Source organism: Andrena cerasifolii, chromosome 16 (assembly GCF_050908995.1).
Source record: "Andrena cerasifolii isolate SP2316 chromosome 16, iyAndCera1_principal, whole genome shotgun sequence".
NCBI lineage: Eukaryota > Metazoa > Arthropoda > Insecta > Hymenoptera > Andrenidae > Andrena > Andrena cerasifolii.
The window spans coordinates 319,283-346,286 of NC_135133.1; the positions used below are offsets into that span (position 1 = coordinate 319,283).

A 27,004-nucleotide genomic window follows, 5' to 3' on the forward strand; every position below is an offset into this window, starting at 1 on the left:
GATATTGAAAAACCGATTGTTACGTATGTGGATTTTTTCCCATACGCCGCTCTCAACCACTTTTCGAGCTCGCGTGTGCGAAGGGAAAACGCCCTAAAATGCTTTTGCTTATCACATACCACTAAGGGGGGTCATGATCTCGACCATCTGGATTACGACCATGGGAACGGGAGTGACACGACGACGACCCCGAAGAATTTCCTTATATGGAAATTTCTAATGCATCCCCACTCATTTTGGGACTATATAAACCCTTTGGTTTCTCCTCTGCGGTTAAAAGCAGTACAGTCACGCGTAGAGTAACGTCGTGTCACGCTCGTACCGAGTCGGTTGAATTCAGTAAGATCGAGCTAAAGTCTCCGTCGGAATCATAGTTGACCTCATAGAATCCGCGAGTTCGGTTTACATTCTATTGGGCACTTTGAAATAGCCGCTCGTACGCCCCGCATCGCCAGTGCGTCAACACCGAGCAAATTAGTGGTAATTTATACACATTTACTACACTATTTAACCGCGACACTCACATTTGTACTATAATTCATTATTGAATACACGAATGGTGTTCACGTCTAAATCGAGTAGATTCGTTAAAACCCATCTTTTACCCAGCGATCCTTATAATATTAGTAGCACTCACCCACTGATACAACTTTATCGCTCGAGTTGTATCAAACATAAATTAAGAGTTACGAGGCATTACTAACATTTCCCGCGACTCCCTGATTTCGCATCAGGTTCGTCCGTGTCCTACAGCTCCCTGATTTCACATCAGGTTTGTCTGTAAGTCTACCAACCTCCGAACAGCTCCCTGGTTTCGCACCAGGTTCGTCTGTGAATAATCCAACCTCCTAACAGCTCCTCGACTTCGCGTCGGGTTCGTCTGTGAACATCATCCTAGTGACACCCCGATTTCCCATCGGGTTCGTTCACGACGTTTCACCCTCCTGCGGCTCCCTGATTTCGAATCAGGTTCGTCCGCGCTTGACTCCATTCCTAGAGGCTCCCTGATTTCGCATCAGGTTCGTCCTCGTCGTCAATAATCCAAGCGGCTCCCTGATTTCGCATCAGGTTCGTCCGCGCACCTTACTAACAAATTCATAAACCATATTCCTTGGGAAATACCCTTCTCGCCGGCCTCTCGCGTTGCCGCAGCCTCGGCTCGTAACAACATTTCACAATTGACATTTCACAATTGACAATTCACAATTGACATTTCACAATTGACATTTCACAATTGACACTTCACAATTGACACTTCACCATTGACACTTCACCATTGACATTTCACAATTGACATTTCACAATTGACATTTCACAATTGACATTTCACATTTCACATTTCACATTTCACATTTCACATTTCACATTTCACAATCGACAATCGACAATCGACAATCGACAATCGACAATCGACAATCGACAATCGACAATCGACAATCGACAATCGACAATCGACAATCGACAATCGACAATCGACAATCGACAATCGACAATCGACAATCGACAATCGACAATCGACAATCGACAATCGACATTTCACAACTGACATTTCACCATTGACATTTCGCAATTGACATTTCGCAATTGACATTTCGCAATTGACATTTCGCAATTGACATTTCGCAATTGACATTTCACACTTCACACTTCACACTTCACACTTCACACTTCACATTTCACACTTCACATTTCACATTTCACATTTCACAATTGACATTTCACAATTGACATTTCACAATTGACATTTCACCATTGACATTTCACCATTGACATTTCACCATTGACATTTCACCATTGACATTTCACCATTGACATTTCACCATTGTCATTTCACCATTGTCATTTCACCATTGACATTTCACAACTGACACTACACAACTGACAATTCACAACTGACACTTCACAACTGACACTTCACTACTGACACTTCACAACTGACACTTCACAACTGACACTTCACAACTGACACTTCACAACTGACACTTCACAACTGACACTTCACAATTGACACTTCACAACTGACATTTCACAACTGACATTTCACAATTGACATCTCACAATTGACATCTCACAATTGACATCTCACAATTGACATCTCACAATTGACATCTCACAATTGACACTTCACAATTGACAATCGACAATTGACAATCGACAATTGACAATCGACAATCGACAATCGACAATCGACAATCGAAAATCGACAATTGACAATCGACAATTGACAATCGACAATTGACAATCGACAATTGACAATCGACAATTGACAATCGACAATTGACAATCGACAATTGACAATCGACAATTGACAATCGACAATTGACAATCGACAATTGACAATCGACAATTGACAATCGACAATTGACAATCGACAATTGACAATCGACAATTGACAATCGACAATTGACAATCGACAATTGACAATCGACAATTTACAATCGACAATCGACAATCGACAATCGACAATCGACAATCGACAATCGACAATCGACAATCGACAATTGACATTTCACAATTGACATTTCACAATTGACAATTCACAACTGACATTTCACATTTGACATTTCACAATTGACATCTCACAATTGACACTTCACAATTGACACTTCACAATTGACACTTCACAATTGACACTTCACAATTGACACTTCACAATTGACACTTCACAATTGACACTTCACAATTGACACTTCACAATTGACACTTCACAATTGACACTTCACAATCGACAATCGACAATCGACAATCGACAATCGACAATCGACAATCGACAATCGACAATCGACAATCGACAATCGACAATCGACAATCGACAATCGACAATCGACAATCGACAATCGACAATCGACAATCGACAATCGACAATCGGCAATCGACAATCGACAATCGACAATCGACAATCGGCAATCGACAATCGACAATCGACAATCGACAATCGACAATCGACAATCGACAATCGACAATCGACAATCGACAATCGACAATCGACAATCGACAATCGACAATCGACAATCGACAATCGACAATCGACAATCGACAATCGACAATCGACAATCGACAATCGACAATCGACAATCGACAATCGACAATCGACAATCGACAATCGACAATCGACAATCGACAATCGACAATCGACAATCGACAATCGACAATCGACAATCGACAATCGACAATCGACAATCGACAATCGACAATCGACAATCGGCAATCGACAATCGACAATCGACAATCGACAATCGACAATCGACAATCGACAATCGACAATCGACAATCGACAATCGACAATCGACAATCGACAATCGACAATCGACAATCGACAATCGACAATCGACAATTGACAATTCACAACTGACAATTCACAACTGACAATTCACAACTGACAATTCACAATTGACACTTCACAATTGACATTTCACAATTGACATTTCACAATTGACACTTCACAATTGACACTTCACAATTGACACTTCACAATTGACACTTCACAATTGACATTTCACAATTGATACTTCACAACTGGCACTTCACAACTGGCACTTCACAACTGGCACTTCACAACTGGCACTTCACAACTGACACTTCACAATTGACACTTCACAACTGACACTTCACAACTGACACTTCACAACTGACACTTCACAACTGACACTTCACAACTGACACTTCACAACTGACACTTCACAATTGACACTTCCCAATTGACACTTCCCAATTGACACTTCCCAATTGACATTTCACAATTGACATTTCACAATTGGCATTTCACAATTGACATTTCACAATTGACATTTCACAATTGACATTTCACAATTGACATTTCACATTTCACATTTCACATTTCACATTTCACATTTCACATTTCACATTTCACATTTCACATTTCACATTTCACATTTCACATTTCACAATTCACATTTCACATTTCACATTTCATATTTCACATTTCATATTTCACATTTCATATTTCACATTTCTCTACGCACTACGCTCTACGCTCTACGCTCTACGCAAAGCGCTTTGCGCTTCACGCTTCACGCTTCACGCTTCACGCTTCACGCTTCACGCTTCACGCTTCACGCTTCACGCTTCACGCTTTACAGTTTACAGTTTACAGTTTACAGTTTACAGTTTACAGTTTACAGTTTACAGTTTACAGTTTACAGTTTACAGTTTACAGTTTACAGTTTACAGTTTACAGTTTACAGTTTACAGTTTACAGTTTACAGTTTACAGTTTACAGTTTACAGTTTACAGTTTACAGTTTACAGTTTACAGTTTACAGTTTACAGTTTACAGTTTACAGTTTACAGTTTACAGTTTACAGTTTACAGTTTACAGTTTACAGTTTACAGTTTACAGTTTACAGTTTACAGTTTACAGTTTACAGTTTACAGTTTACAGTTTACAGTTTACAGTTTACAGTTTACAGTTTACAGTTTACAGTTTACAGTTTACAGTTTACAGTTTACAGTTTACAGTTTACAGTTTACAGTTTGCACTTTGCACTTTGCACTTTGCACTTTGCATTGTGCATTTTGCATTTTGCATTTGCATTTGCATTTGCATTTGCATTTGCATTTGCAATGGCATGTAGTGCTATATCTTCCCCTCTCCGAATTTAGCTTTAAAATAACTGTGATTGTACCACTATGTAATGCTCTCTCTTTCCCCATACCCCCATCCCCGAAAACGTGGTATGTAAAACGCCGATCTTTCCCGACATCATCCGACACCATCCGATACAATTTCTCATAAAAATAAATTATTATGCGCTGATGCGTGTGCGTGCGTGCGTGCGTGCGTGCGTGCGTGCGTGCGTGCGTGCGTGTGTGGGGGGGGTGGGTGGGTGGGTGGGTGGGTGGGTCACATATGTGACGCTCCGTTGGATTCGCTATATGTACCATTCGGAAAAGACGAATGTCAGAGAGACGGCGTTTGGGGGAGTTGGTTAGGCGGCTGACTCGTACCGCGGAGGTCTTTGGGTTCGAGCCCCGTCCCCCCGAGAAGTTTTTTCACTTCTATTAATATCATAAAATTAATATTTCCTTCCTTACCGACAGTCTGTACCACGCTCCAGAGTAGCACCTTCCTTACCGACAGTCTGTACCACGCTCCAGAGTAGCGCACCTTCACCCGCGGTTCCTCCTCCTCGATGCACTTCGGTGTATCGGTTCGAGATCGGTTCGGTATCGACATCTGCTCCTCGCGCTATACCCCCCACCACTCCGCCATCTCTATGACGTCATCCGCCGCCGCCGCCGCCGCCCGTCGGCAAAAAAACAAATTTTCAAACTCAAATTTGGATTTCAAGGTCGGTTATCATGACCATGAAACTCAAATTTGAATTAGAATCCCCCTTGTAATACTACTAAAGGGAAAAAACGTAAAAGGTTGTGCATAGACTTCAGGTTACTGAATAAGAAAATTTTAAAAGAACGCTACCCATTACCTCTGATAGAGGATCAGATCGACGTACTACAGGGTTCGAAAATCTTTAGTTTTCCAGAAATATATTAATGCAATATTTAGAGAATTAATAGCTTCTAAAACCGTTCTTATATGGATGATCTGATCGTACCGGCGGACAACGTAATGGACGCCATAGAAAATATCCGCGCGGTTTTGAATACGGCAAGTCAGTATGGGTTAGAATTCAATTGGAAGAAATGTAGATTTTTAGAAACCAGGATAGAATATCTCGGTTATATTATCGAAGACGGGAAAATTCAACCATCGGATAGTAAGATCCTTCCAGTAACGAACTTTCCGAAGCCTATAAATGCTAAAGCCGTACAAAGTTTCCTTGGCCTCACCGGCTACTTCAGGAAATTAATTCCATGCTATTCTATCATTGCGCGCCCATTGTTCAATCTATTAAAGAAAGATGCCGTTTTTAAATGTGATCGCGAAGAGCAGACTGCTTTTGAAAGGTTGAAGTTTGCTTTAAGCGATAAGCCTGTTTTGCGACTGTATAAGATGAATCCCGAAACAGAGCTCCACACGGACGCGTCTGGTGTGGGGTATGGTGCGATATTGATGCAGCGCGACAATGTGGACGGCGCGATGCATCCAATATACTACATGAGTTGCGTGACATCGTCTGCCGAACAAAAATATTGTAGCTACGAATTGGAAGTATTAGCGATTATAAGAGCGCTGCGTAAGTTTAGGGTGTATTTACTCGGTATCCCCTTTAAAATCGTAACTGATTGTAAGGCGTTCACGATGACAATTAATAAAAAGGACCTGTGCGTGCGCGTTGCCAGATGGGCACTTCTTCTCGAGGAATTTTCGTATACTATAGAGCATCGGCCGGGTAAAAGCATGCTTCACGTTGATGCATTAAGTAGAAACCCGTTACCCGCGGTCATGCTGATCGAGGAGGGCGAAGACGGACTTTTGGCAAAATTAAAGAGGGCTCAGAGGGAGGACGCGTACGTGTTGGCAATTATAGAAAGGGTCAAAAAGAAGAAACTAGATAAGTTTGTATTAAAAAACGATTTGTTGTATAGAGTGTTTGATGACGACGTACTTGTGGTGATTCCGAAAGCGTTACAAGTCCAGATAATTCGACAAGCACACGAACGCGGTCACTTTGCCGTACTTAAAACTGAACAACTAGTGACGAGGGACTATTGGTTCGAGGGAATGAGGGCAAAAGTTGAGAAGGTCATCCGTAATTGTATCAACTGCATACTAGCTGAGCGTAAACAAGGGAAGCAAGAAGGGTTTTTGCATCCGATTGAAAAAGGAGAACTACATTGGATACTTATCATATCGACCATTTGGGCCCTATACCTACCACCAAGAAAAATTACCGGCATATTTTCGCAGTGATCGATGCCTTCACAAAATTCACATGGTTATACGCAACTAGGTCCACAGACACTGAAGGAGTGTTGACTCACCTAAAGAAGCAGGCGATAATTTTCGGCAATCCCAGGCGTATTATTTCGGACCGGGGAACCGCATGTACCTCAAATGTTTTTGCAGAATACTGCAAAGATGAAGGTATACAGCATGTAACGACAACGACAGAAGTACCTAGAGTGAACGGACAGATCGAACGAGTCAATAGGACACTCATTCCCCTGTTGACAAAAATGGCAGCACCGCGACCAGAGGAGTGGTACAAGTATTTGAATCTGGTTAAAAAATATTTGAACGCCACGCCGAACCGGAGCATTGATACCACACCATTCCACCTATTGTTTGGCCCATATGAAGATGAAGGAGGACCCTTCGATAAAGAAAATGATTGAAGATGAATGGGTCAACATGTTCCGTGAGAATCGAGAGGACATCAGAAAACGTGCCAGGGAGGAAATCTCTAAAAAGCAGGATGAAAACCGGAAACATTTCAACAAACGCCGCGTTGAGGCAAAGCAATACACTGTCGGGGACTTCGTTGCCATAAAACGCACTCAGTCAACGCCTGGTTCGAAATTCATGTTCAAGTTTTTGGGTCCGTATCGAGTAAAGAATGTGTTGCGGAACAATCGATATATAGTAGAGAAGATAGGAGAACATGAAGGACCATTCGAGACTTCCACGGCCGCAGACTATATGAAGCCTTGGGGACACACTCTGGAAGAATTATCATCTGAAGACGACGCCGACATCTGCGGGCAGATGTCCTTTGTCAGAATGGCCGAATGTGGTGTTTGAGAGTTTCAGCGCAATTATTTGCGTCGCCGAGGCGAAGCGATCAGTTGATGGAGAGAGAGTGTGTGATAGAGAGAATGCGTGAGAGAGAGAGAATGCGTTGAGCGATGCGTTGCCACGGTTGCCAAAAAAACGGTGATCGCGATTCGCAAGGAGCGTGACGAACGAACAGTCGCATGTACGGCGTGATAGACGACACAGTCCATTGTTATTCACTTCTTATATTCTTTTAATAAATATTTTTTATTTTATCTCACATAAGTTACTCTGACACGGAAAAAACGACGAAAAAATCGGTTTTTAATTTTTTTAACTGCGGGGCATCAAATTGAAAAATCTGAAAAAAATTCAGGACAATAGTAACAATGATACGTACTTTCAGTAAAAATATAATTATAGTGCCAAGACTGCTTCGATACACAAACGGCATTTTTCAGCATTTTTTGGCGTTTTTTATTTTTCACAGCTTGGTTTTTCAATTTAAAAATCTGAAACAATTCTCTAATATGTGCCCCGATAACAGAAATGCCTCTGATTTTTTTCAACATTTTTCATCCCCTAGTATAGGAGAAATTCGGCAAAAACCTGATTTTCTATTTTTGGCCCTTTACTACCCTCCGGGTGGAGATATGAAGTTGAAAATTGCCACAAATGTTTATTTTTTAATAAGCTTTCGAATGATTCATCGGGAGTCGAATTCGGTTCAAGGGCACATTTGACCATCTTAACCGGCTATACCCTTTAGTTTCTCTTAATTTCTCTTAAAATACTCGGGTACTCGAATCTAAATTAAATAAGTATCCGGATATCCGAATATACATTTTGTGGGTATCCGAGTACTCGGATACACAAGACTCGGACACTCAAGACTCGGATACTCAAGACTCGGATAATCAAGACTCGAATACCCAAGTTTCGGATATCGGTAAATCCGAAAAATAGTAAGAGCCCTACTTAAAAGCCTGGAATGGACGTTTTTAAGATGTCTTTGTGCTATCTGGGTAATTACCAACGGCGTTCTTTATCTTTCTAGTTCATGTAATTACATAATTACAACAACTATATTTCGACCATAAATGATCTCTTAAAATACAGTTAAGAAACGAAACAAAATACAATTTTTTTCCAATTAAATAAAAACGAAAATGTATCATGTACTACCGAATTGATTTCACTTAAATTGAAAATTTACTCGTTACTCTCGAATTTATTTTCAAATTTCACTCGTCAGTCGCCAAAAACTTGGCAAATTTTGTCACTTTTCAAAAAAATTACAACTACATAGGTGAATTAAAACATCCTGTTCATCAAATATCGGGATTCTTTCACACGCCTTAAGGCACAACGCGTAATTCCAGCTCGCGCTAAAGCGGACAGAAATTATTTCAGTAGTTATTTACGGAATTGAATTGTGACTATACCTTGTTAGGCGTTTTTCTCCAAACTCTAAGAGTGATACTAAGCAAATATCGTGATACACACTTCCAACGAAATCGAGTACAAACTTATCGTTTGCTACCGTAACTAGAGGTTACCGACTCTAGAAAACAGTTTTAGAAAAAAGCTAAGTACATATTTGTGGATCTACTCGGTTTTAACGTATTTAAAGGAAAAGAATGTATGAATTTGTTTTTGTGTGGTATCGGTCGAAAACGATATCACAGATTTTTTTATCGAATCAGCGAAATTTAAAACGTTACTGTAACAGTCGGAGCATGTCGAATCTCCGAATTTGAGCTAAAGGTATCATATTGAATTATTGTTCAATTTAGTCTAAATGTTGCATAGAATTTCGAAGTTGCGACGGATATTACGTCGAACTGGAAGTTTTTCATACTTAGGAAAGATCGACTGGTATACCTAAATAGTCTTATTTATCAAATTTGCGCCTCAAGTTACAATATAATCACTTCGGTTTTCCAGGAGTCAACTTTTAGAAGGGTTTTGATTGTTGAGATGTATCGACTTATTTTGGCTTAAATATTTGGACACCGTGTTGCTCTATGTAACAAAGTAGTGGAATAATTGGCTTGTCTAATAATAAAACATGTTCAAAAGTCAGAGGCGGATTCAGGAGCCTTTCTTAGACGGGGTGAAATATGTAAAAGTACATAAGTACATTGTTGAACCCTCTTTTATAAGATTTAAAGTTTGCTTATAACTTATATTTTAATATCTCTATCTGATACTAGAGCCTAAATAATTAAATTCACATTAATTATTTATACAAAATAATACACAATGTCATATATTTCTATTTTATTAATCTTGGGGGGGGGGCGATCGCCCCCCCCCCCTGGATCCGCCCTTGTCAAAAGTTCAAACTAAATATCCTCATATAAGTATAGCATTTATTTACAAAACACCTGGTTGTAATACTTAGTCAAACAACAATTTCGTTTAATATACAATTTCAAAGATTTTCCGCTCAATGCTACGTATCAAAAAACGGCCACTTTACTTTTAATCATATCTGTGATTCTACTTTTGAATGAATGGTTCTAAATTTTCCTGAAAATTCGTGCTGAATGGCTGTGGATGTGAATATCAGACTTTGGGGCAGTCGTAAAGTATAAATTTAAATTTTATGCTTTACAGAATATAATTTTGAGTTTTGAGCCCTTGCACAAGTACCTTAACGCCTCCATGCAGAAAATGAAAAGCTGTATTCACAAACGATGCGAAGCAGATAGAAAGAAGTTATAACCATTTAAAATATTTCCTTTGAGGACATTTTTTTCTCTATGTCCAACCATTTCAAAGATACCTATGCAACTGGGTCAGTTTATATAAAATAATTTTCAATAAATGGAATATATTTCCCTGTTAGATTATTTCATGTATTTCCAACTAACTAAAAATGCTATAGTCATGACACATTTGGAACAGTGAATAAATTTGGATCTCTGTAATTTTATGCGATATATCGATGTAAACGCGTCGTGTCTTTCTGCTTGATGATAATTACGAAATACAAAACTTACATATTACATGAATGTATACAATGAAAATCGAAAGCAGCCGTGAAAAAGACAGTAACGATTAATCATTATTTATTAACAATGTAATCAATTTTCTTCTTTTGCAAATTAGGCACTGAAATCTTGATTTTAAATTATCCACCAAGAAAAGCTAAGGGAAAAGAGAGATGGAGAAATTTCTGTGTTTAGAAAACATTCATTGATGATTCATCGCGAATGAAGCGTGAATATCGTTTCCAGCGGCCTCTTTATTGATCTATTGAGAAAATTATGTTCTCTTTCACTGTAAAATATTAGACACCCGACTATTATTATTGTATATAATTTTCAGGATTCGTCGTAAAGTAGATTTGAATTTAAGCAATTCAAATATTGGTATTGCATCGAACGAATCTATCGAAACGACTCGAATCTACTTACTTGCCGCTATTTTTAAGCTTCGAATCGAGGGACCGTAAAAAATCTGAATAAAGTTCTTGCGTAAATGGAAGTGGTTGTTTATTCGAAACACAAGCAGCGAATCTACAATGTAGTTTACAATGAATGCATTATACATAGTGGAACTTGGTCAAGATTTAACAGCCCTCAGCAGTAAGGACCTAGAAACAAATTTTACATCAATTACATTCCTTAACAGGCTCAAAATTTTATATACTACTTTTGTTTCAAACACACACACACATTTCCCCCTAGATATGCACATACACCACTACGCTTAAATGTTATACATGTATCCCTTCCTACATTTTTGAAAAAATACTTATGCTTCTGGATCAATAGAACGAAACGATTCGATTAGTGCACAAAAATGAACTAAAACGTATCTGTCTATGTTATTTAAGAGATGACCAATTTTGTACATTTATGACCACTAAAGTCCATTTCATATATATTGGCCGGTGAGTTCGGTTTCGCGAGCTGCGCGCGAGGAGAAATCAGTCATCACCAGCTGACGATCGTGGATTGGCAGTTGAAGTTGCTGGGCCCCCGAAGGGAATTGTGGGGTAACGGGAGCGCTGCTCGACTCCGTCTGAACGTAGCCGTGTGGCTGTTGTTTATTCTTAACGTAATAGTTGTGTGTGTTACGAAGCTATGTGTACACCAATACGAGTTGAAGCTATCGAGAAAGAATCAATGTTCTGACCAATAATACTCCTGAATTTTTTTGGACCTAACGCACACCTATTCTGATGTATGCATTTCTACGCTAAGAACTCGGTTTGGCCTACACTTCAGGAGCTTGGCGCTATCTCCACTACTTCTGACTCGCTCTTGTTCTGCGATGGCGATAGCGTGTCAGAGACGATGACGCGTTAATACACACTTTGTCTCGCTCCGTTTTTCGTACGCCTAATACTCCGTCCTTTGCGTGCGCGCCGGGCATGAGCGTGTTTAGACTCGCTTTCATTCCATCTCGCTCTCGCCTTCGGCAAGAAAGAAGCGAGAAACGACCACTCGAAATCGTGTCCCGTCTATGTAGTTAAAGTGGTGGGGATGATTCGCTGCATGTGTGCGTATAGTGCCTATACGAGCTATAGTGACTTAGGTGTGAAGTCACTCAGCGGGGTCTTAACCGACACCCTGCTGGGTACCGGCCGCCAAACGTGCCCCCCTACTGCCTCTTGCAGGACTGTGTTTAGGGAAGATCAGGACAAACCCGGGGCCTTAAAGGGTAAAAACCTCCAAAATTACTTCAAGATATGCAGTGATTTTAATTACAAATAAATTATTAATATAAAATAATTTATATTACTACTGATTTAATGCAGTACATATACCTTACTAAAATAGATTTGTATTTAATATGTGCTGACAATGAGACAACTTTTAATAGCCAGTAGCAAAGCTTAATTGATGTTTTTTAATAATGATAAACCGTATCTTCAATTTCTGTTTTATTTAAAAAAAAAACGGTTTTTACTTCAAAGTTGAATAACTCAGCCAAAAAAAATCGCACAAGAAATTTGTTACTCTCTTCTTACACAGGAAAGTAGCCGCTTTCGACTGGTGCAAATGGAATTTGTGTAAAAAAATTCATGCTCCCCGTGGAACATCGCAAAGTTGAAGAAAATTTTTTAAAATTGACCAAGTGCTCTTTATATTGCTATAACTTTGCCGAAAAGCAATGCATCTAAAATTTGAAAAAAAGCGGCTGAAAATAGATATTCCACGCTTTTAAACCATATTTTCAAAATATCGATACGACTATTTTTACCGGAGTTATGACCATGTAAACTTGCCCCTATTTTTCGGGCTCCTAGAGGTGATCCTTTAATTAATGTGAGGAGTGTAGCTCGTATAGGCACTATACCTCACGGGCACCGAATCTCCACCGCGCGACGAGCAAGCTTAGCCCGAGAGAGAGAGTGAGAACGTAGAGAAAGGAGCACCGAGGCAGGCAAGCGGTGTGGTGGGAGAATACCCCTCACGAAACTCACCGGCCAATATATATGAAATAGACTTTAGAATTCTATATATTCAAGTGAAATATTAATCAAATGAGTGAAGCCCAAAGCTCTCGCCTCCATGAAATTAAAGCGAAATTTTTTAAATTGAACAAAAATTCACACGTGCGATTGCGTTTCGGACTCACTTGGATAACATGGTAATGGACAACAAGGAGGGCAGCAGGGTTTTGGTAATGGAGGAGGCAAAGGACACTTTGGCGGCGGGTGTGCAGGCAAAGGAGAGGGACAACAGGGACCAGGACACATGGACGGCTTTACAGATAGCAATTCTTCGATTCGCGGTGGTAACGAGATTTGACACGTGGGTGGAGGCAGTAGAATCCGACACTTACTGGAAAACAGATATACGTGTAGCGAGCAGTAGTGGCGACTGCAAATGCCTTTGCCCCAAGACAAGCATCCCATAAAATGAAGGTTTGTGATGATAGCCATGATGAAATTTTAGATGTAGCAAATTATTTGACGTCCAGGCATTACTGTTAGTAATACACTACGCGAACTCCTGCCCCCCCCCCCCCCAAACCGTTTTAATGTCTCATACAAACCTCACAATTCCCTCTCATAGCGCACGCAACATTACAGAAAAATCTGAGTAACATTTCCATTGCAAGATTCAAAATATTGCAGGAAATATTTCGAAGATGTTACTGTAACATCTCTATACTTCTTTGCAAGATTGCAGCAATGATTCTACAACATTTTCAGCAGTAGTGTCGAAAATATAAGATGCAATCATATTATTATATATTTCTGTAATAATGTATAATATATTAATATCATTATGACAACAAAATGAAAATGGTTTTACGGTGTAATGGCAGTAAGACAAAAAGCGAGGAAAACCGCAGTATCATAGTCGAATACTTTATTGTCGCAGTTACAACTATTGATCGATAATATATGTATGGCTTACGCTTAAGTAATAGAATTCTTCAAGCGCGCAAAACTTTAAACTTCAATTTCTCATAAACGAAGGCTTATTTTGATAATCTCCATTAGTGTTTTGTAACGCTAGGTGTACATACTTATATACTAGGTGTACTACAGCTTGCACCGAGTGACATTCTAAATATAAAAATGTATAGTATTCCATTTAAAAAAAAAATTAAATTGATCTTCAAATCTCCTCAACAATTTGCTACAGAAAAAAAAGTATTTACACAATATAATATCCCTCTCGGTACCAAACACCTCTCATAATAACAATTTTTTCATATCTTCAATGGTTGACGAGATATTCTAGCATATCCAGTTAGTAGAAACACACTGTAAAATCCGCGCTGTCATGTACCTACTTATTTGTCGAAATGCGTCAGAATACATATTGCTGCAATATTTTCGCAATATTTTTGATGCAGCATTGTGTGGTAATAACTTCACAATATTGCAGAAATATTGCAATGGTGTCTCATTACTGCAATATAGTAGTAATATTTCTGCAATATTAAGTGCTGTATGGGTTGGTATACCTGGAATGTAATGTGTGTTTGTATCTAAATATTGGGATGAATTCAACACTTAGGAACAATAATATAAGTTTATATAAACATATGTTGAATTTCATTTTGCTTCACACTTGCAGCGAAATTAGCATTCCAGAAATTCTGCTATGAATTCTAATTAATTTTATTCGACTGTTTATGAAAAATGATAGCTATTTTATACAGGAGCTTGTTGAAACCATATCAGTTCAATCTCTCCATAAGAACACTATTAGTTGCGTATTAGAACATAAGTTTACTAGAATTCAGAAATTTATGAACTAAATATATTATCGTTATTAAGTGTTGAATTCATCCCTTAAGTGGGTCCCACATGTTAAGTTATACGTTGTGTACTCGTCGTCAATAAAAAAAGAATATATTCTGTACAATTGTTACTTTAAAATTTATAAATAAAAACTCCTTATAGTTTTATAAAAGCTGTCATTTAACATCAGGAGCAAATGCAATATTTGTAAGTTTGATGGAACAATTGCAGTTATTGAAAGGAAATTAAATACAAAAACTTTGGAAATCATGATGGGCAGTAGCGTGCTAATCTGCAGTTGCATTAAGGCAAAATGGAGTAAGAGATGTGACATTTATTTACATTGATATGCAATAAAATATTTGAAAGGATTATTTAAACTATGAAACGCAAATCTGTCATTTGTCTTTTTAAAATAATAAAGAATAGAATCGGATCAAAATCTAACAGAGCAAAAGTGATCTATGACAAGGCTTTGGAAAAGGAAAAAATAAAGGATAATCATCAAGGGGAAAATGTACAAACCAGCAATCGATCGCGCAAACTAGATATTTCAGTTCCTCCATATCGTTCCAACATGATTCCCCCTTCTTTTTACTGCAGTTATAGCTCATTTTGAATTGAACATAGGAAATATGCCACTGCGTCTTAATTTATATACACATGTACAATTTTCCAAATTGAGCATTTGCTGTGGTCTCCATAAAACTTTATTTTCAATTGAATTTCTTCATATTATTCATCGAAATATAATTTTGTATATCCGTTGAAAACCAAAGGGGACAACCTGGGAATAATTGCACAAAAAGTCAAAAACATGGTCGAATCGCGGATGGTATCAAGACAAGGAACAAAAACAAGTGTTAAAGAAACTGTAGTCATTTGTTTGAGTTTTTACTATTATCAAGATTTTTACCTACAATACTGCTGTTAAATATTGAAATATGTTTGAATAATATCATAAATGTATATTTCAGATTTTGTATGCCTTGCATTACTAGCAACGGTGAGAAATACTTATTATATTGAACAAGGGAGAAGAGCAATGAAAAAACTTATCATTAGTTAGAAAATAACTTAATAGGTATACACCGATACCTTCATAATCAATGAAACCTCGGCATTCACAACTTATAATAACGCGTTCAGAAATTATTCAATTATTTTGATTTAAAATTTGTTATTTTATTGCAACTTTTTGTCAATCTTACAAAAAGGAAATTTGTTTGTTACTATACCTCTTAGTTCCTTTTTTAATACAATATTTCCCATTGTAAAATGCGATATCCAAGAATTGTTTTATACATAATACTAATAAGCATTTACTAAAGAAATAAAAATTATGTACAGTGGTAAGTCTGATAATGAATTTTCAAACTTTCATTTCATTTCGTTGAGGATTTTAATTAACAATATTCTAGCAACAATATTTCAAGCATTACTAAACATTTTTTTACCAAAATTTGACTCGCATAGTAGAATCAATAAATGCTGTTAAAGTCTATAAAACTGTTTATCATATTACATATCATTTTTTCCTGACAGGGTCTATTTACATTACAGATATATTTTTAACATACAGATTAAAGAAATTTTAATGCAATGCATCTGCCAGAAAAGAAGAGTGCTTATCGAAAATTAATGATAGGAGTAGCCTCAATTCTACCAAAAAAAATTCGTCCCATTTTCCTTCACGCTGCAGGTTGGAAAAATAATTTGGTGAATAGAATTTGTAAAAAAAATTGTTTAATGCGGTAGTACTCCTTTCATAAATATAGGACCGACAACTATATTTTTTTGGGCACCAACGTTTAAATGGGCTTTGGTGATCGCAGGAATAGGGGACCTTAATCGACCCCCAAATACAATTTCTCTAACTCAAACTGCAAGTCTTATGATCAGTGGTGCTATATGGTCCAGGTATTTTTACATGTGTTGATATTGATATTAGAATATTGAGATACTAATTATTTGTCCATCAGATATTCGCTAGTAATTACACCAAAGAACTATAACCTGTTCAGCGTAAATGTGTTCACAAGTTTAACCGGAATGTATAACTTTATAAGAGGGCTTCGATATGAAATGAAGCAGGACGAAAAATAATGTTTCAAACAAAAGGTAAATAGAATATCATGAAAACAAGTGGTTAGAAAAATATACTGTTGTACGTGTTTATTTTAAAATATTATTTCACAGTAACGCTAACTATTCGAATGTCATCATAAGGCTTGTCAGTTTTTGGATTAGTTTTCACTTGGCTGACGTTTTGTACAACTTCCATTCCCTTTACTACTCTTCCAAATACTGTGTGCTTATTATCCAACCAAGGCTGCAAGAAGTATTAAATTACAATTACAAAACTCTGAACTTTCATCGCGTTGAAGTGTAATAAAATTTATGGCACAAAAGAATCTGGCTTACAGTTGGCATTAAAGTAATGAAAAACTGACTGCCGTTTGTGTTTGGTCCTGCATTGGCCATACTTAAAGTGTATGGTCTATCGTGTTTTAAATATGGCCTAAATTCATCTTCAAATTCACCTCCCCATATACTTTCCCCACCGGTACCAGTTCCAGTGGGATCACCAGTCTGAATCATAAACCCTTTGATTACCCTATGAAACACGTGTCCATTGTAATAACCATTTTTCGAATGAACACAGAAATTCTCCACTGTTTTTGAAACTTCTTTGCCGAATAGATTCAGATGAATGTCTCCATGAGTTGTATGAATAATTGCAGTATCAAAAATCTTTTGCACATTGGCAGCTTCGGTAGAAGAAATGATATCTTCTTTAGATGGTCTTTCATTAAAAACGTCTCTGTCGCATTCTTGACTTTTGGTGTCCTCGGGCTCCCTTCTTGTAAACATGTAAAATCTATTCTTTTTATAAGCTGTACAAAATAGGGTGGGATCAGGGCGATTCATTTCCAGTGTTGGATTTTCTGAGGCTTCCATTTCAACGGTCAGAGCAGCTGTAGTTCTCCTTGCTTTCCCCTTTGTTTTTTTTTTAAAGTATGCACAAATTATTTAACTACAGTGGAATAGAAATACTGTACTTTTTTTATTGCATAAATACCTGGAATAGGGCTAGCTGCATAGGACGAATATTTTCAGGTTTTCCCATGATTCTAATACATCGATTTGTATACAAATTTACAAGCTTTACACCTAACATTGTGCTGTATAAAATCATGTAACCAGATTCGTCAAAAGTTATGTTTCCCAAATTTGTTTCCGTTTTATCCAGCTCCCTTTCAACGGCCATTCTGAAAAATTCATTACTATCAACAAAACTGACACTCCAGTTTTTAATGTAGCTTTACTTTTAAAAGAAATTATACCTTCTCCCAAATTCCATATTAGGTAGTTGCTGCGTCATTTGTTGTAATTCAGAAAATCTTTGCAGCGTTTCATCCAATACCCTATATAATTTTCCAGTACGAAAATTGAAAATTCTAACTTTCCTATCTCCACTGAGGGAAGCAAACTTTTTGCCATCTGGTGACACTGCTAATCCACATGGATAAGTCTTATTTTTTGCAAATTCAAATAAATCTGTGTCCAGCTTCGAGTCAAATGTAACACATTTGGGAAACCTGTATTCCATTTTAGGTCCTGTCCAATATTCCAGAATTCCTGCTTTATCCACAGAAATGCATGTTTCGCATACAGGATTGTACTGCAGACAATTAGAATTTGTATAAATATTGTTATGCAAAATACATGGAGTACAATGCTTATGATAATTTTTCTTACTTTCATAGCAATAACAGGTTTAGTATGTAGTTTTTCAAACACGTGTAATGGTATCTCCGATCCTTGTCCATCGTAAATGAATATTTTATTTGAGTCTTGAGCAGAAATTGCAACAGCGGATATTGCATCACCAGGTGAATATATCCACTCGCAACAAAGTGGAACAAAATCTAGCTTTATCATATTAATCATATCTGAAATAAATTTTCAATTTACTGAATGATTAAACAGTAAGTAATCATCAGAAAGTATTGGAATGTGTAATCAATATCTAATACATACCAAAATTGATAACATCGAAAATTTTAATTGTTTTATCTAAACTAACTGTACACGCATGAACACCATTGCAACTAGCAGCCATAGACTGTATAGCCATCAGGTGCGCACGAAAATGTTTTACAAATTCTATGAGCTCTTCTTGCTTCTTCCAAAATTTAACATGTCCATCGTAACTACCAGTTACCACATAATTTGATCTGTATTAATACATGGGAACAAATTAAATCACAATTACCATTGGCGCAAGACAGGAAATAACACATTAATAAATATAACAATGAATACTGACTTTGTCACTAAGATATGAGTAATTACATCTCTGTGCATATAAGATTTTTCATAACACTCGCAACATGGTAAGTTGTCTATATACACTTGCTCGTATTCTAGAACTGAAATATACAAAGCAAAATGTAATGAAATGAATTTGTTGCATCAACACATTGCAAGTGGGAGACTGTGATTATATTTAGTTATAAGTGTTCCGTGCCCGCATGCAAAGTGTTAAGATAAATATATGAAATGTTATATAGAAGACCGTATAATTGTGATACAAACTAACTAATAAAGTTTCATATTAAGTGAAAGAAAATGAGAAACCAGTTGAACAGCATATGAGTTTTATTTAATAGTTTTATGTACAAAAATATCAAAACATCACAGTAAACTTAACAGATATAGCTTATATGTATGAACCTTTCTGTTTCTTTTGAGGTACAGCTTCTGAAGGTAGTGGTCCTACCCAATCATCCTCGTTGTCACTTTCACCGTGTTCTCTTTTATTAATCGACATTATTATAGAAACAAAAAAAAAACTACGTTCCGAGAAATACTTTATTTGGGATTAAGGTTAGGGATGTTCGATTCCGATTCGATTCTTCAGAAAATCGAGGGTACGTTCCGATTCACGCATTATGCGCTGTTGCGCGATTCCGTGGAGCCTTCTTAATAGGCGGCTGGTCCGTGCCCGTGGAGCGCTGAAGCACTCAGCTCACGTGTAGCGCGGGAAATTCAAAGATTTCAACAAGCTAGAACTTTTGAATTGTACGTATATTTAAACAAGTAAACTGTTTGTTGGTCTGCTAACAAGATAGCTCTACATCTAGTTTCGATATGTCTATGTCATATAGCTAATTTCACGCAATCACACATATTTAACCAGCGGAAACCGCAACACCTCCCTCCATATACAAAAGGTGTTTCCAATGGAAACAACTTTTAAAAGGAACACAATACATCAATATTAACCTAAGTATGCAAAATTGAATGAGTAAGTACTTTACATAAATGATTATAACTACGCCTCCTCTTCCCGCGCCAGTCCCACGGTAAACGAGCTACTCGGTCCACCCATTATCCCGCAGGGGGCGCGAGTTGAAGAATAGTAGTTATATCACATTTTACGATAGTAAGATATCAGTATTCTATTACTAGGTAATATTGAATCGATTATAATGTAACGCATAGTTAAAATACAGGAATAATTAAACACTTTAACTAAACTTGTGTAAATATTACATGTAAAAACACTATAGTCTTTAGTCGCTATAAAGTAATCATAACCCATACCATAATGCCACAATATATCCGAAACATACGATCTACATTACTTATGATCAATCTAGTCTTACACAAGCTAACTTAAGTTTATTCGCATGAACTATTTTATTTTTATTCTTTCCTATAGCTATTTCAATAGTGAGATCGTTAAATATTTGAACTACCTTATATGGTCCTAACCAACTAGAGTCAAACTTAGATTTTTTAGGTTCCCTAAGTAAATAAATATCGTCACCTACAATAAATTGACGGGGATTTACATTTTTATCATACATTGATTTGCTCTTTCTTTTTGCTTGTTCTAAGTTAACCGCTGCTGTAGCCTGAGTAGTCGTGATCCTGGTAAACAAATCATCTAGATGTTCGACAAAAGTTCTTGGTATTTCTTGTTGACTAAATTCTGATGGTATTATGGCTTTTATGCCGAAAATAAGCTCATGAGGGGAGAAACCTGTAGCTTCATGCACAGAGGTATTATATGAGAATATTCCAAAGCGTACCCAGTTGTCCCAATCAGTTTTCCCACAATAATGTTTTAAATAATCTATGAAAACGCGATGTGCTCGCTCAAGAGAACCCAATGATTGAGGATGAAATGCCGTTGATGTAATTCTTTGTATTTTGAATATTTTGCAGAAGTTACTCATTATTCCACTAACAAAATTACTCCCTTGATCAGTTTGAATAACGCGAGGGCAGCCGAACCTACTTACAAACTGCTCTGCAAGAGCAACTGCAACAGTAATGGAATCCATAGTTGGTATGGGAATAGCATCAGAATATTTAGTCAACAGATACCGATTACCTCTTCTAGTCACAGGTAATGGTCCCACAATGTCCATTTGTACCTTTTCAAAAGCTCTCTGAGGGGTATCTGTTATACGCATTGGCTGTTTAGTTTTAGCAGAAAGAATTTTATTTCTTTGGCAGCTGGAACAAGAGCGAACAAAAGTTGAGATGTCTTTCCCCATTTTTGTCCAATAGAAATCTTCCCTTATCCGTTTGAACAACTTAGTCACACCCTGATGGCCACCTGATACTGACTCATGGTATTCCCGAATAATCGAAGGTCTTCTTGATAAGGAGGGGAAAATGATTTCTCCAGTGCAAACCGTAATATTGTATTGTGAACTATTGAATGTTTGTTTTAAAAGATGTTCAACAGAATTCCATTCAATAGGCTCAATGTCATTATCACTTTTAGATAAACTGATGGATGTCACACTCAACGTTTCCATAAGATTTTTAAGAGACGACATTGAAGACGCGAGGTGCCTAAAGTTTTGTTGTTCAGCAGATTTCACCTTGGAAAATAAATGGAAAATATGTTGAGTTCCACCGGGGAAAACCATTGCCTCACCCACATGAACATTGTACGATCGCACTTGACCAGTGGAAAATTTTCCTTGTTTTAACAATTCATTACTGATTTGTGAAGAGACTTGACAATCAGTAGAGAAAAAATGAAGAAGATTGTCTTTCCGCATATAGAGATGGTCCTTGCAATAAATGATAGTTGGAAACGGAGAAGGAGGGGATGTTTGTACGGATGGAACTAAATTTGTCTGCAAAACTTTGAATTTATCATGGGTATGAGATTCATTTTCAGAAACATTTTCTACGGAGGATCGTGTCCATTCTTTACCTGATTCTGTCATTCCTGAAGCAACAGACTCGCACACACTCCGCCACAACCTCATTCGGGAAGAATTAGACTGCGCACAGTCTATGCCACGATATGAGTCGGGAAAAAGGAGGTGCCGAGTCTCCGCTTTCGACACGAAACGGGGGCTCTTGTTGCCATTTTCTGGCAGAGCACAGATACCCTGAGATACAGGGACAGCCTCTAACGGTGCCTGTGGCGGGGTGCCTTCAAAGTCGGCCTTTCCGATGTCCGACAGACTCCCGAGTCGAAACATGTCCTCAGTACCTCTGCAGAGCGATCCTCCACTCATTACGTTAGCATTAAATTCTTCAGGAGATTTTCCTTCCCGGAGAAATGTTCCTATAGAAGGAATTGTGTCTTCCTCATCTGCCGTATAATACTCGTCACTATCAATTGAATCAGAATCTGAATGATTTGTTTTGTTATCAATTTCATTATACCCACTACTAAACTCTCTATTTACAAGAAAAACTCCCGCTACTAAACGTTCATTTTCGTCTCCCGTAGAATTGTCGATGTCAATGTCAATGTCCTCGACCTCCTTAGAGATTGCAATTGGCAAATCGTCGGCGCCTACGACAACCCTTTGCAAACGCCTTGGAGGAGAGGCGTCCGTACTTTCAGTCTCGGTATGAATTGTCAAACATTTAGATGGGAGAGGAAGGATATTTTCCGAATCGATAAGAACAGGCGGATTCCGGGATAATGCATCTGCGTTGGAATTTATCTTACCAGGTTTATATACCATCTCGTAATCGTATTCGTTTAATCTAATGCGCCATCTCATGATACGGGAAGTGGGATCTTTTACGTTATGCAACCAGATCAGCGGCCGATGATCAGTAACTAATATAAATTTTTGGCCATACAAATACGGTCGAAAATGTTCGATTGCAAATAAAACTGCTAATAATTCTTTCTCAATGGTCGAATAATTACTTTCAGCGTTATTAAGGGTCCGAGATGCATACGCAATCGGGAGATCTTTCCCGATTTGACCCTGACTCAATACAGCTCCTACTACATAATTAGAAGCATCAGTTGTTACGAGGAATGGCTGCTGAAAGTTGGGAAATTGAAGCAACGGCTCAGAACAAATAATATCACGTAAACTCTCGAAAGCAAATTGGACATCCTTACTCCAGACAAAAGGTACTTCTGCCTTTAACAATTGTGTCAGAGGTTTAGCAACCCTTGCCATATGAGGGATAAAACGTCGATAATAACCAACTAGCCCCAGAAATTGTTTAACATTCTTCCTAGTTTTTGGAACAGGAAATGACTTCACAGCCATGATCTTCCCAGGGTCTGGTTTCACTCCTTTGGCAGAGATAATGTGACCCAAATAAGCAACTTCTCGTCGCAAGAATCGACATTTCTCGGGTTGTAATGTCAAACCGGCATTCTGCAACCGAGCCAAGAGAATTCTGAGTTTCCGAGAATGCTCCTCTAAAGAATCAGCATATATGACGATGTCGTCCATATATACAAAAAGCTCGACTCCTTGTAAACCAACCAAAACCAAATCCATACACCTCTGAAAGGTGGCTGGGGCATTTTTTAGACCGAAGGGCATCTTATTAAATTCATAGTGCCCATTAACAGTTGAGAAAGCAGTCTTGGATTTAGAGTCCGGATGTACGGGAACCTGATGGAAGCCAGAAGCAAGATCGAGGGTACTAAAATATTTAGCGGCCCCCAATTGATCTAAGATATCCAAAATATTAGGAAGAGGATACGCATCATTGATAGTCTTCTCATTTAACTTGCGATAATCTATCACCATACGCCAGCGAGGCTTACCATCCGGGCCAGGTTTTTTTGGAACAACCCAAACAGGTGAATTATAAGGAGAAGCAGATGGTTGAATTATCTTATTCTGAAGCAGTGAGTTTACCTGTTTTTTTATTTCCTCTTTGTGAACTAGCGGAAACCGATATTGTTTCGTATTTATAGGTATTTCGTCCGTAGTCACTATTTTATGTTTGATTGTACTAGTAGAATTTAATTGATCTGAAGGCAAATAAAATTGATACGGAAATTCGTTCACAATTTCTAAAATACTGGCCCGCTCAGAATCGCTCAAATCCGGCATATTGAGAAACTTTACTAACTGAACAAGCCTAGCAGCATCAGCCTTGGACCGATCCTGATTTGGATTTCCCGTCCGAGCCGAACGGGGTGAAGGAGGAATTTCAATAAACTCCTCTAATTCGACGGGGGTATTGAAAGAGTCACACTATCGTGAGTAGAATTTATAGCGAATATCCTAACAAATTGATTCTCCTGCGAGACCAGCACTTCACCTATATAAATACCCGGCTGTAAATCTATTCTCCTTATGTAACCCTCCTGTTTATCAATGTTTTTAACAGGGACAGTTATAAGAGTTTTCATGCGAGGTGGTAGACTAACTGAAACCCCTGTATGAAGAGACAATTCCTGCCCCCCAACCCGAAGACTATTGGGCATAACATCCTTAAATGTTAATACTGCTTGTTGCTGCTCCAAAAATGGAATCCCCAAAATTCCTATTCCCGAAATCGGAAACTCATCGTTGACAATCTGAAATTTAACGCTAAAACTGAACATTTCAATAGTCACTTCACCGAAAGTGCTAAGACCCCCCTGATCGATACCAACTATATTATAAATAACGTCAGTATCGATCAACAAGCCGGAAATAATGCCTTTACGTTTGATTAGATTAAGTTGAGAACCAGTATCAATAAGGAAGTTGCCAATTCCTTCATGGAATGAATCGTGTGACAACTCTAAAATAGGCACTCGACCAACACCTTTTACATTGAAGTGGAAGCATGTTTGTTCAACTGAGGACGCGCAATTAGGGGTTCGCTCTGCGTCGCGTTTCCCCGCGGAGCCCCCTTCGAGTTTAAATACTGCGACTTGGGTACAGTAGTTTCATAATGCATCCCAGTATTTTCCCTGTTTCGTTTTTTAAAACAACGTGATTCGTTATGCCCTGTCTTTCTACAAAATTGACATCTTACCCTTTCAGGAGCTGATGGATTCTGAGAATTTCTTTTTAATTGAGGACAACTGTGACGGTAATGGCCCTCCTGATCGCAATTAAAACATTTATTATTGCTGATACTGGCGGTAGCAACGCGAACAGATGACGATGGAAATTGCCTTACTGAGTCAACCATTTCCTGTTCCAATCTACTCGCAATACTAACTATATCATCAAATGTTTTATCCTGCTCATTCGAAATGAAGAGTCTCAAATTTTGATTCTGGAGACCACGTTTAAAGTTTGTGATGGCTGCCTGATCTAACAAAGCCGCAGCTCCTATCAGCTGTTCGGAGTTAAACTTCTCCTTAGCTGCCTCTAACCCCCGGCTTAATATTTCGCGGCCTCGGGCCCCATAAAATTCTATTGACTCGTGTATCCCCTGTTGCAAACCCCTCAGTTCGCCATGGATCTGATCAACGTCAAAATACCGTGCATACACTTTCTTCAACAGGCCAATGACCTCGCTTACTGTTGTTGTTTCTGGACGATTGGAAATTAACAAATCCGCAGGACCTTCGATTTTGTTCCGAATTATGGTTAATAAATTTCCACGGTCAGAAGGTTTAACCTTAGAATCAATAAGTTGGCACTGTTTCGTAAATTTAAGCAAAGAACCAGGTTTGCCATCAAAGCGCGGAATCAAATCAGACGCTAATTTTAAAGATAGATAAGAAATTTCAGGACATTCAACTGACGGCAGGCTAACAGCATTGATTACCTCAGGGCGATACGATTCATTATCCAAATTCGGCGAATCAAACCTTGGAGTACTCGTGCGCACCGGCAAAAGACTTAAAGCACCCGGTCGTGACATAGAATCATTTGCCGATTCCCGAAGAAATTCCGCGGACACATCCCGGACTTCGAACTCTCGAGATCTATCCGAACTAAGTACGCGACTCCAACGTTTTCTCATTGCCTTGCGACTACGTAACATCTTGTCCGGATTACAAAATAAAAATATATATATATATATATATATATATCTTATAAATACTTATTCGCTGCCTAAAACAACTGTGATCTTTCGTTCATCAGCTTCCCAAGATGCTGCGAAGAACGGTCCACGAAGTCCAAGTCCAGTTGACTCCAGCAATGCGGCAACGACGATCAGTACCTGTGTTTTTAGGGTAGCAAGCACGGCCACTGAAAACACCCGTCTCCGGTATTCACCCTTCCGCTCCCGTGGAAAAACCGTGCCAAAACCAGGGAGAGAGAGGTGGTACTTCCTTAATCGCCCACAGTTCCGTTATCGCAAAGCGAATTATGATCACAGTTCACAGCGTCTAGTTTAAATTAAGCGTCTTTTCGCGTACAATTATTGAGTTCAAATCAGCGTCCAATTGCAATAAACTTTTCAAAGGCGCACTCGCGAGCCGGCCAAAATCAAATGTCAGAAACTTCCGTTCACAATTCTAACTCTCACATTAAATCGCGTTAATGATTTTACCAAAAATCCATTAGACAATCCCACCGCTGTCACCAATTTTGTTGCGCGATTCCGTGGAGCCTTCTTAATAGGCGGCTGGTCCGTGCCCGTGGAGCGCTGAAGCACTCAGCTCACGTGTAGCGCGGGAAATTCAAAGATTTCAACAAGCTAGAACTTTTGAATTGTACGTATATTTAAACAAGTAAACTGTTTGTTGGTCTGCTAACAAGATAGCTCTACATCTAGTTTCGATATCTCTATGTCATATAGCTAATTTCACGCAATCACACATATTTAACCAGCGGAAACCGCAACAGCGCATAGACCGCAGCGCAGTCGCTGCGCGCTGTTGCGTATTTTAGCGGCGATTTTAAGAACAGAACGCGGGTTGGTGCCCGTGGAGTG

General features: G+C 38.3%; 3 protein-coding genes and 1 long non-coding RNA gene across 9 annotated transcripts; 3 read left to right on the forward strand and 1 right to left on the reverse strand.

Moving 5' to 3' along the window:
• The first annotated feature begins 16,445 nt into the window (after positions 1 to 16,445).
• Positions 16,446 to 16,977, forward strand: LOC143377899 (mitochondrial pyruvate carrier 2). The gene is made up of 3 exons (XM_076829715.1): positions 16,446 to 16,565; positions 16,642 to 16,783; positions 16,846 to 16,977. The coding sequence occupies exons 1-3, from the start codon at positions 16,466 to 16,468 to the stop codon at positions 16,967 to 16,969; spliced, it is 366 nt and encodes a 121-aa protein (XP_076685830.1). The 5' UTR covers positions 16,446 to 16,465; the 3' UTR covers positions 16,970 to 16,977.
• Positions 16,978 to 17,012: 35 nt separating this feature from the next.
• LOC143377875 (peptidylprolyl isomerase domain and WD repeat-containing protein 1) lies at positions 17,013 to 19,822 on the reverse strand. The gene is made up of 8 exons (XM_076829674.1): positions 19,604 to 19,822; positions 19,197 to 19,299; positions 18,908 to 19,104; positions 18,626 to 18,819; positions 18,211 to 18,548; positions 17,946 to 18,135; positions 17,288 to 17,863; positions 17,013 to 17,195 (listed from the first exon to the last, which is right to left on the reverse strand). The coding sequence occupies exons 1-8, from the start codon at positions 19,698 to 19,700 to the stop codon at positions 17,052 to 17,054; spliced, it is 1,839 nt and encodes a 612-aa protein (XP_076685789.1). The 5' UTR covers positions 19,701 to 19,822; the 3' UTR covers positions 17,013 to 17,051.
• Positions 19,823 to 20,349: 527 nt separating this feature from the next.
• Positions 20,350 to 23,214, forward strand: LOC143377893 (uncharacterized). 4 transcript variants are annotated; one of them, XR_013087431.1, is made up of 6 exons: positions 20,350 to 21,073; positions 21,147 to 21,287; positions 21,398 to 21,580; positions 21,672 to 22,057; positions 22,641 to 22,868; positions 23,079 to 23,214. It is a non-coding gene; the product is annotated as an uncharacterized LOC143377893 (long non-coding RNA). The 4 variants fall into 4 exon arrangements; XR_013087430.1 differs by having other exon boundaries at positions 20,350 to 20,938; positions 21,104 to 21,287; positions 21,366 to 21,580; XR_013087429.1 differs by having other exon boundaries at positions 20,350 to 20,938; positions 21,104 to 21,287.
• Positions 23,215 to 23,503: 289 nt separating this feature from the next.
• Positions 23,504 to 26,493, forward strand: LOC143377892 (uncharacterized). 3 transcript variants are annotated; one of them, XM_076829706.1, is made up of 6 exons: positions 23,504 to 23,639; positions 23,739 to 24,020; positions 24,090 to 25,044; positions 25,153 to 25,201; positions 25,894 to 26,061; positions 26,209 to 26,493. In XM_076829706.1, exons 4-6 carry the CDS (start codon positions 25,159 to 25,161, stop codon positions 26,463 to 26,465), a joined length of 468 nt encoding a protein of 155 aa, XP_076685821.1. In that variant the 5' UTR covers positions 23,504 to 23,639; positions 23,739 to 24,020; positions 24,090 to 25,044; positions 25,153 to 25,158; the 3' UTR covers positions 26,466 to 26,493. The 3 variants fall into 3 exon arrangements, with proteins under 3 accessions (XP_076685821.1, XP_076685820.1, XP_076685819.1); XM_076829705.1 differs by lacking the exon at positions 23,504 to 23,639 and having other exon boundaries at positions 23,715 to 24,020; positions 24,090 to 24,377; positions 24,509 to 25,044; XM_076829704.1 differs by lacking the exon at positions 23,504 to 23,639 and having other exon boundaries at positions 23,715 to 24,020; positions 24,090 to 24,377; positions 24,840 to 25,044.
• Positions 26,494 to 27,004: the final 511 nt, after the last annotated feature.

What these genes read in the sequence shown, in the direction of transcription:
- LOC143377899 (XM_076829715.1), top strand. Translation starts at nt 16,466, where the DNA reads ATGCATCTGCCAGAAAAGAAGAGTGCTTATCGAAAATTAATGATAGGA. An exon ending in CATTTTCCTTCACGCTGCAG is followed by an intron (nt 16,566 to 16,641) that starts GTTGGAAAAATA and finishes TCATAAATATAG; the next exon opens with GACCGACAACTATATTTTTT. An exon ending in AGTGGTGCTATATGGTCCAG is followed by an intron (nt 16,784 to 16,845) that starts GTATTTTTACAT and finishes TTTGTCCATCAG; the next exon opens with ATATTCGCTAGTAATTACAC.
- LOC143377875 (XM_076829674.1), bottom strand. Translation starts at nt 19,700, where the DNA reads ATGTCGATTAATAAAAGAGAACACGGTGAAAGTGACAACGAGGATGAT. An exon ending in AATATGGAATTTGGGAGAAG is followed by an intron (nt 18,136 to 18,210) that starts GTATAATTTCTT and finishes TGAATTTTTCAG; the next exon opens with AATGGCCGTTGAAAGGGAGC. An exon ending in TCATTACTTTAATGCCAACT is followed by an intron (nt 17,196 to 17,287) that starts GTAAGCCAGATT and finishes TACTTCTTGCAG; the next exon opens with CCTTGGTTGGATAATAAGCA.
- LOC143377892 (XM_076829706.1), top strand. Translation starts at nt 25,159, where the DNA reads ATGGATTCTGAGAATTTCTTTTTAATTGAGGACAACTGTGACG. An exon ending in AATTGAGGACAACTGTGACG is followed by an intron (nt 25,202 to 25,893) that starts GTAATGGCCCTC and finishes TGATTACCTCAG; the next exon opens with GGCGATACGATTCATTATCC. An exon ending in TCGAGATCTATCCGAACTAA is followed by an intron (nt 26,062 to 26,208) that starts GTACGCGACTCC and finishes TTCGTTCATCAG; the next exon opens with CTTCCCAAGATGCTGCGAAG.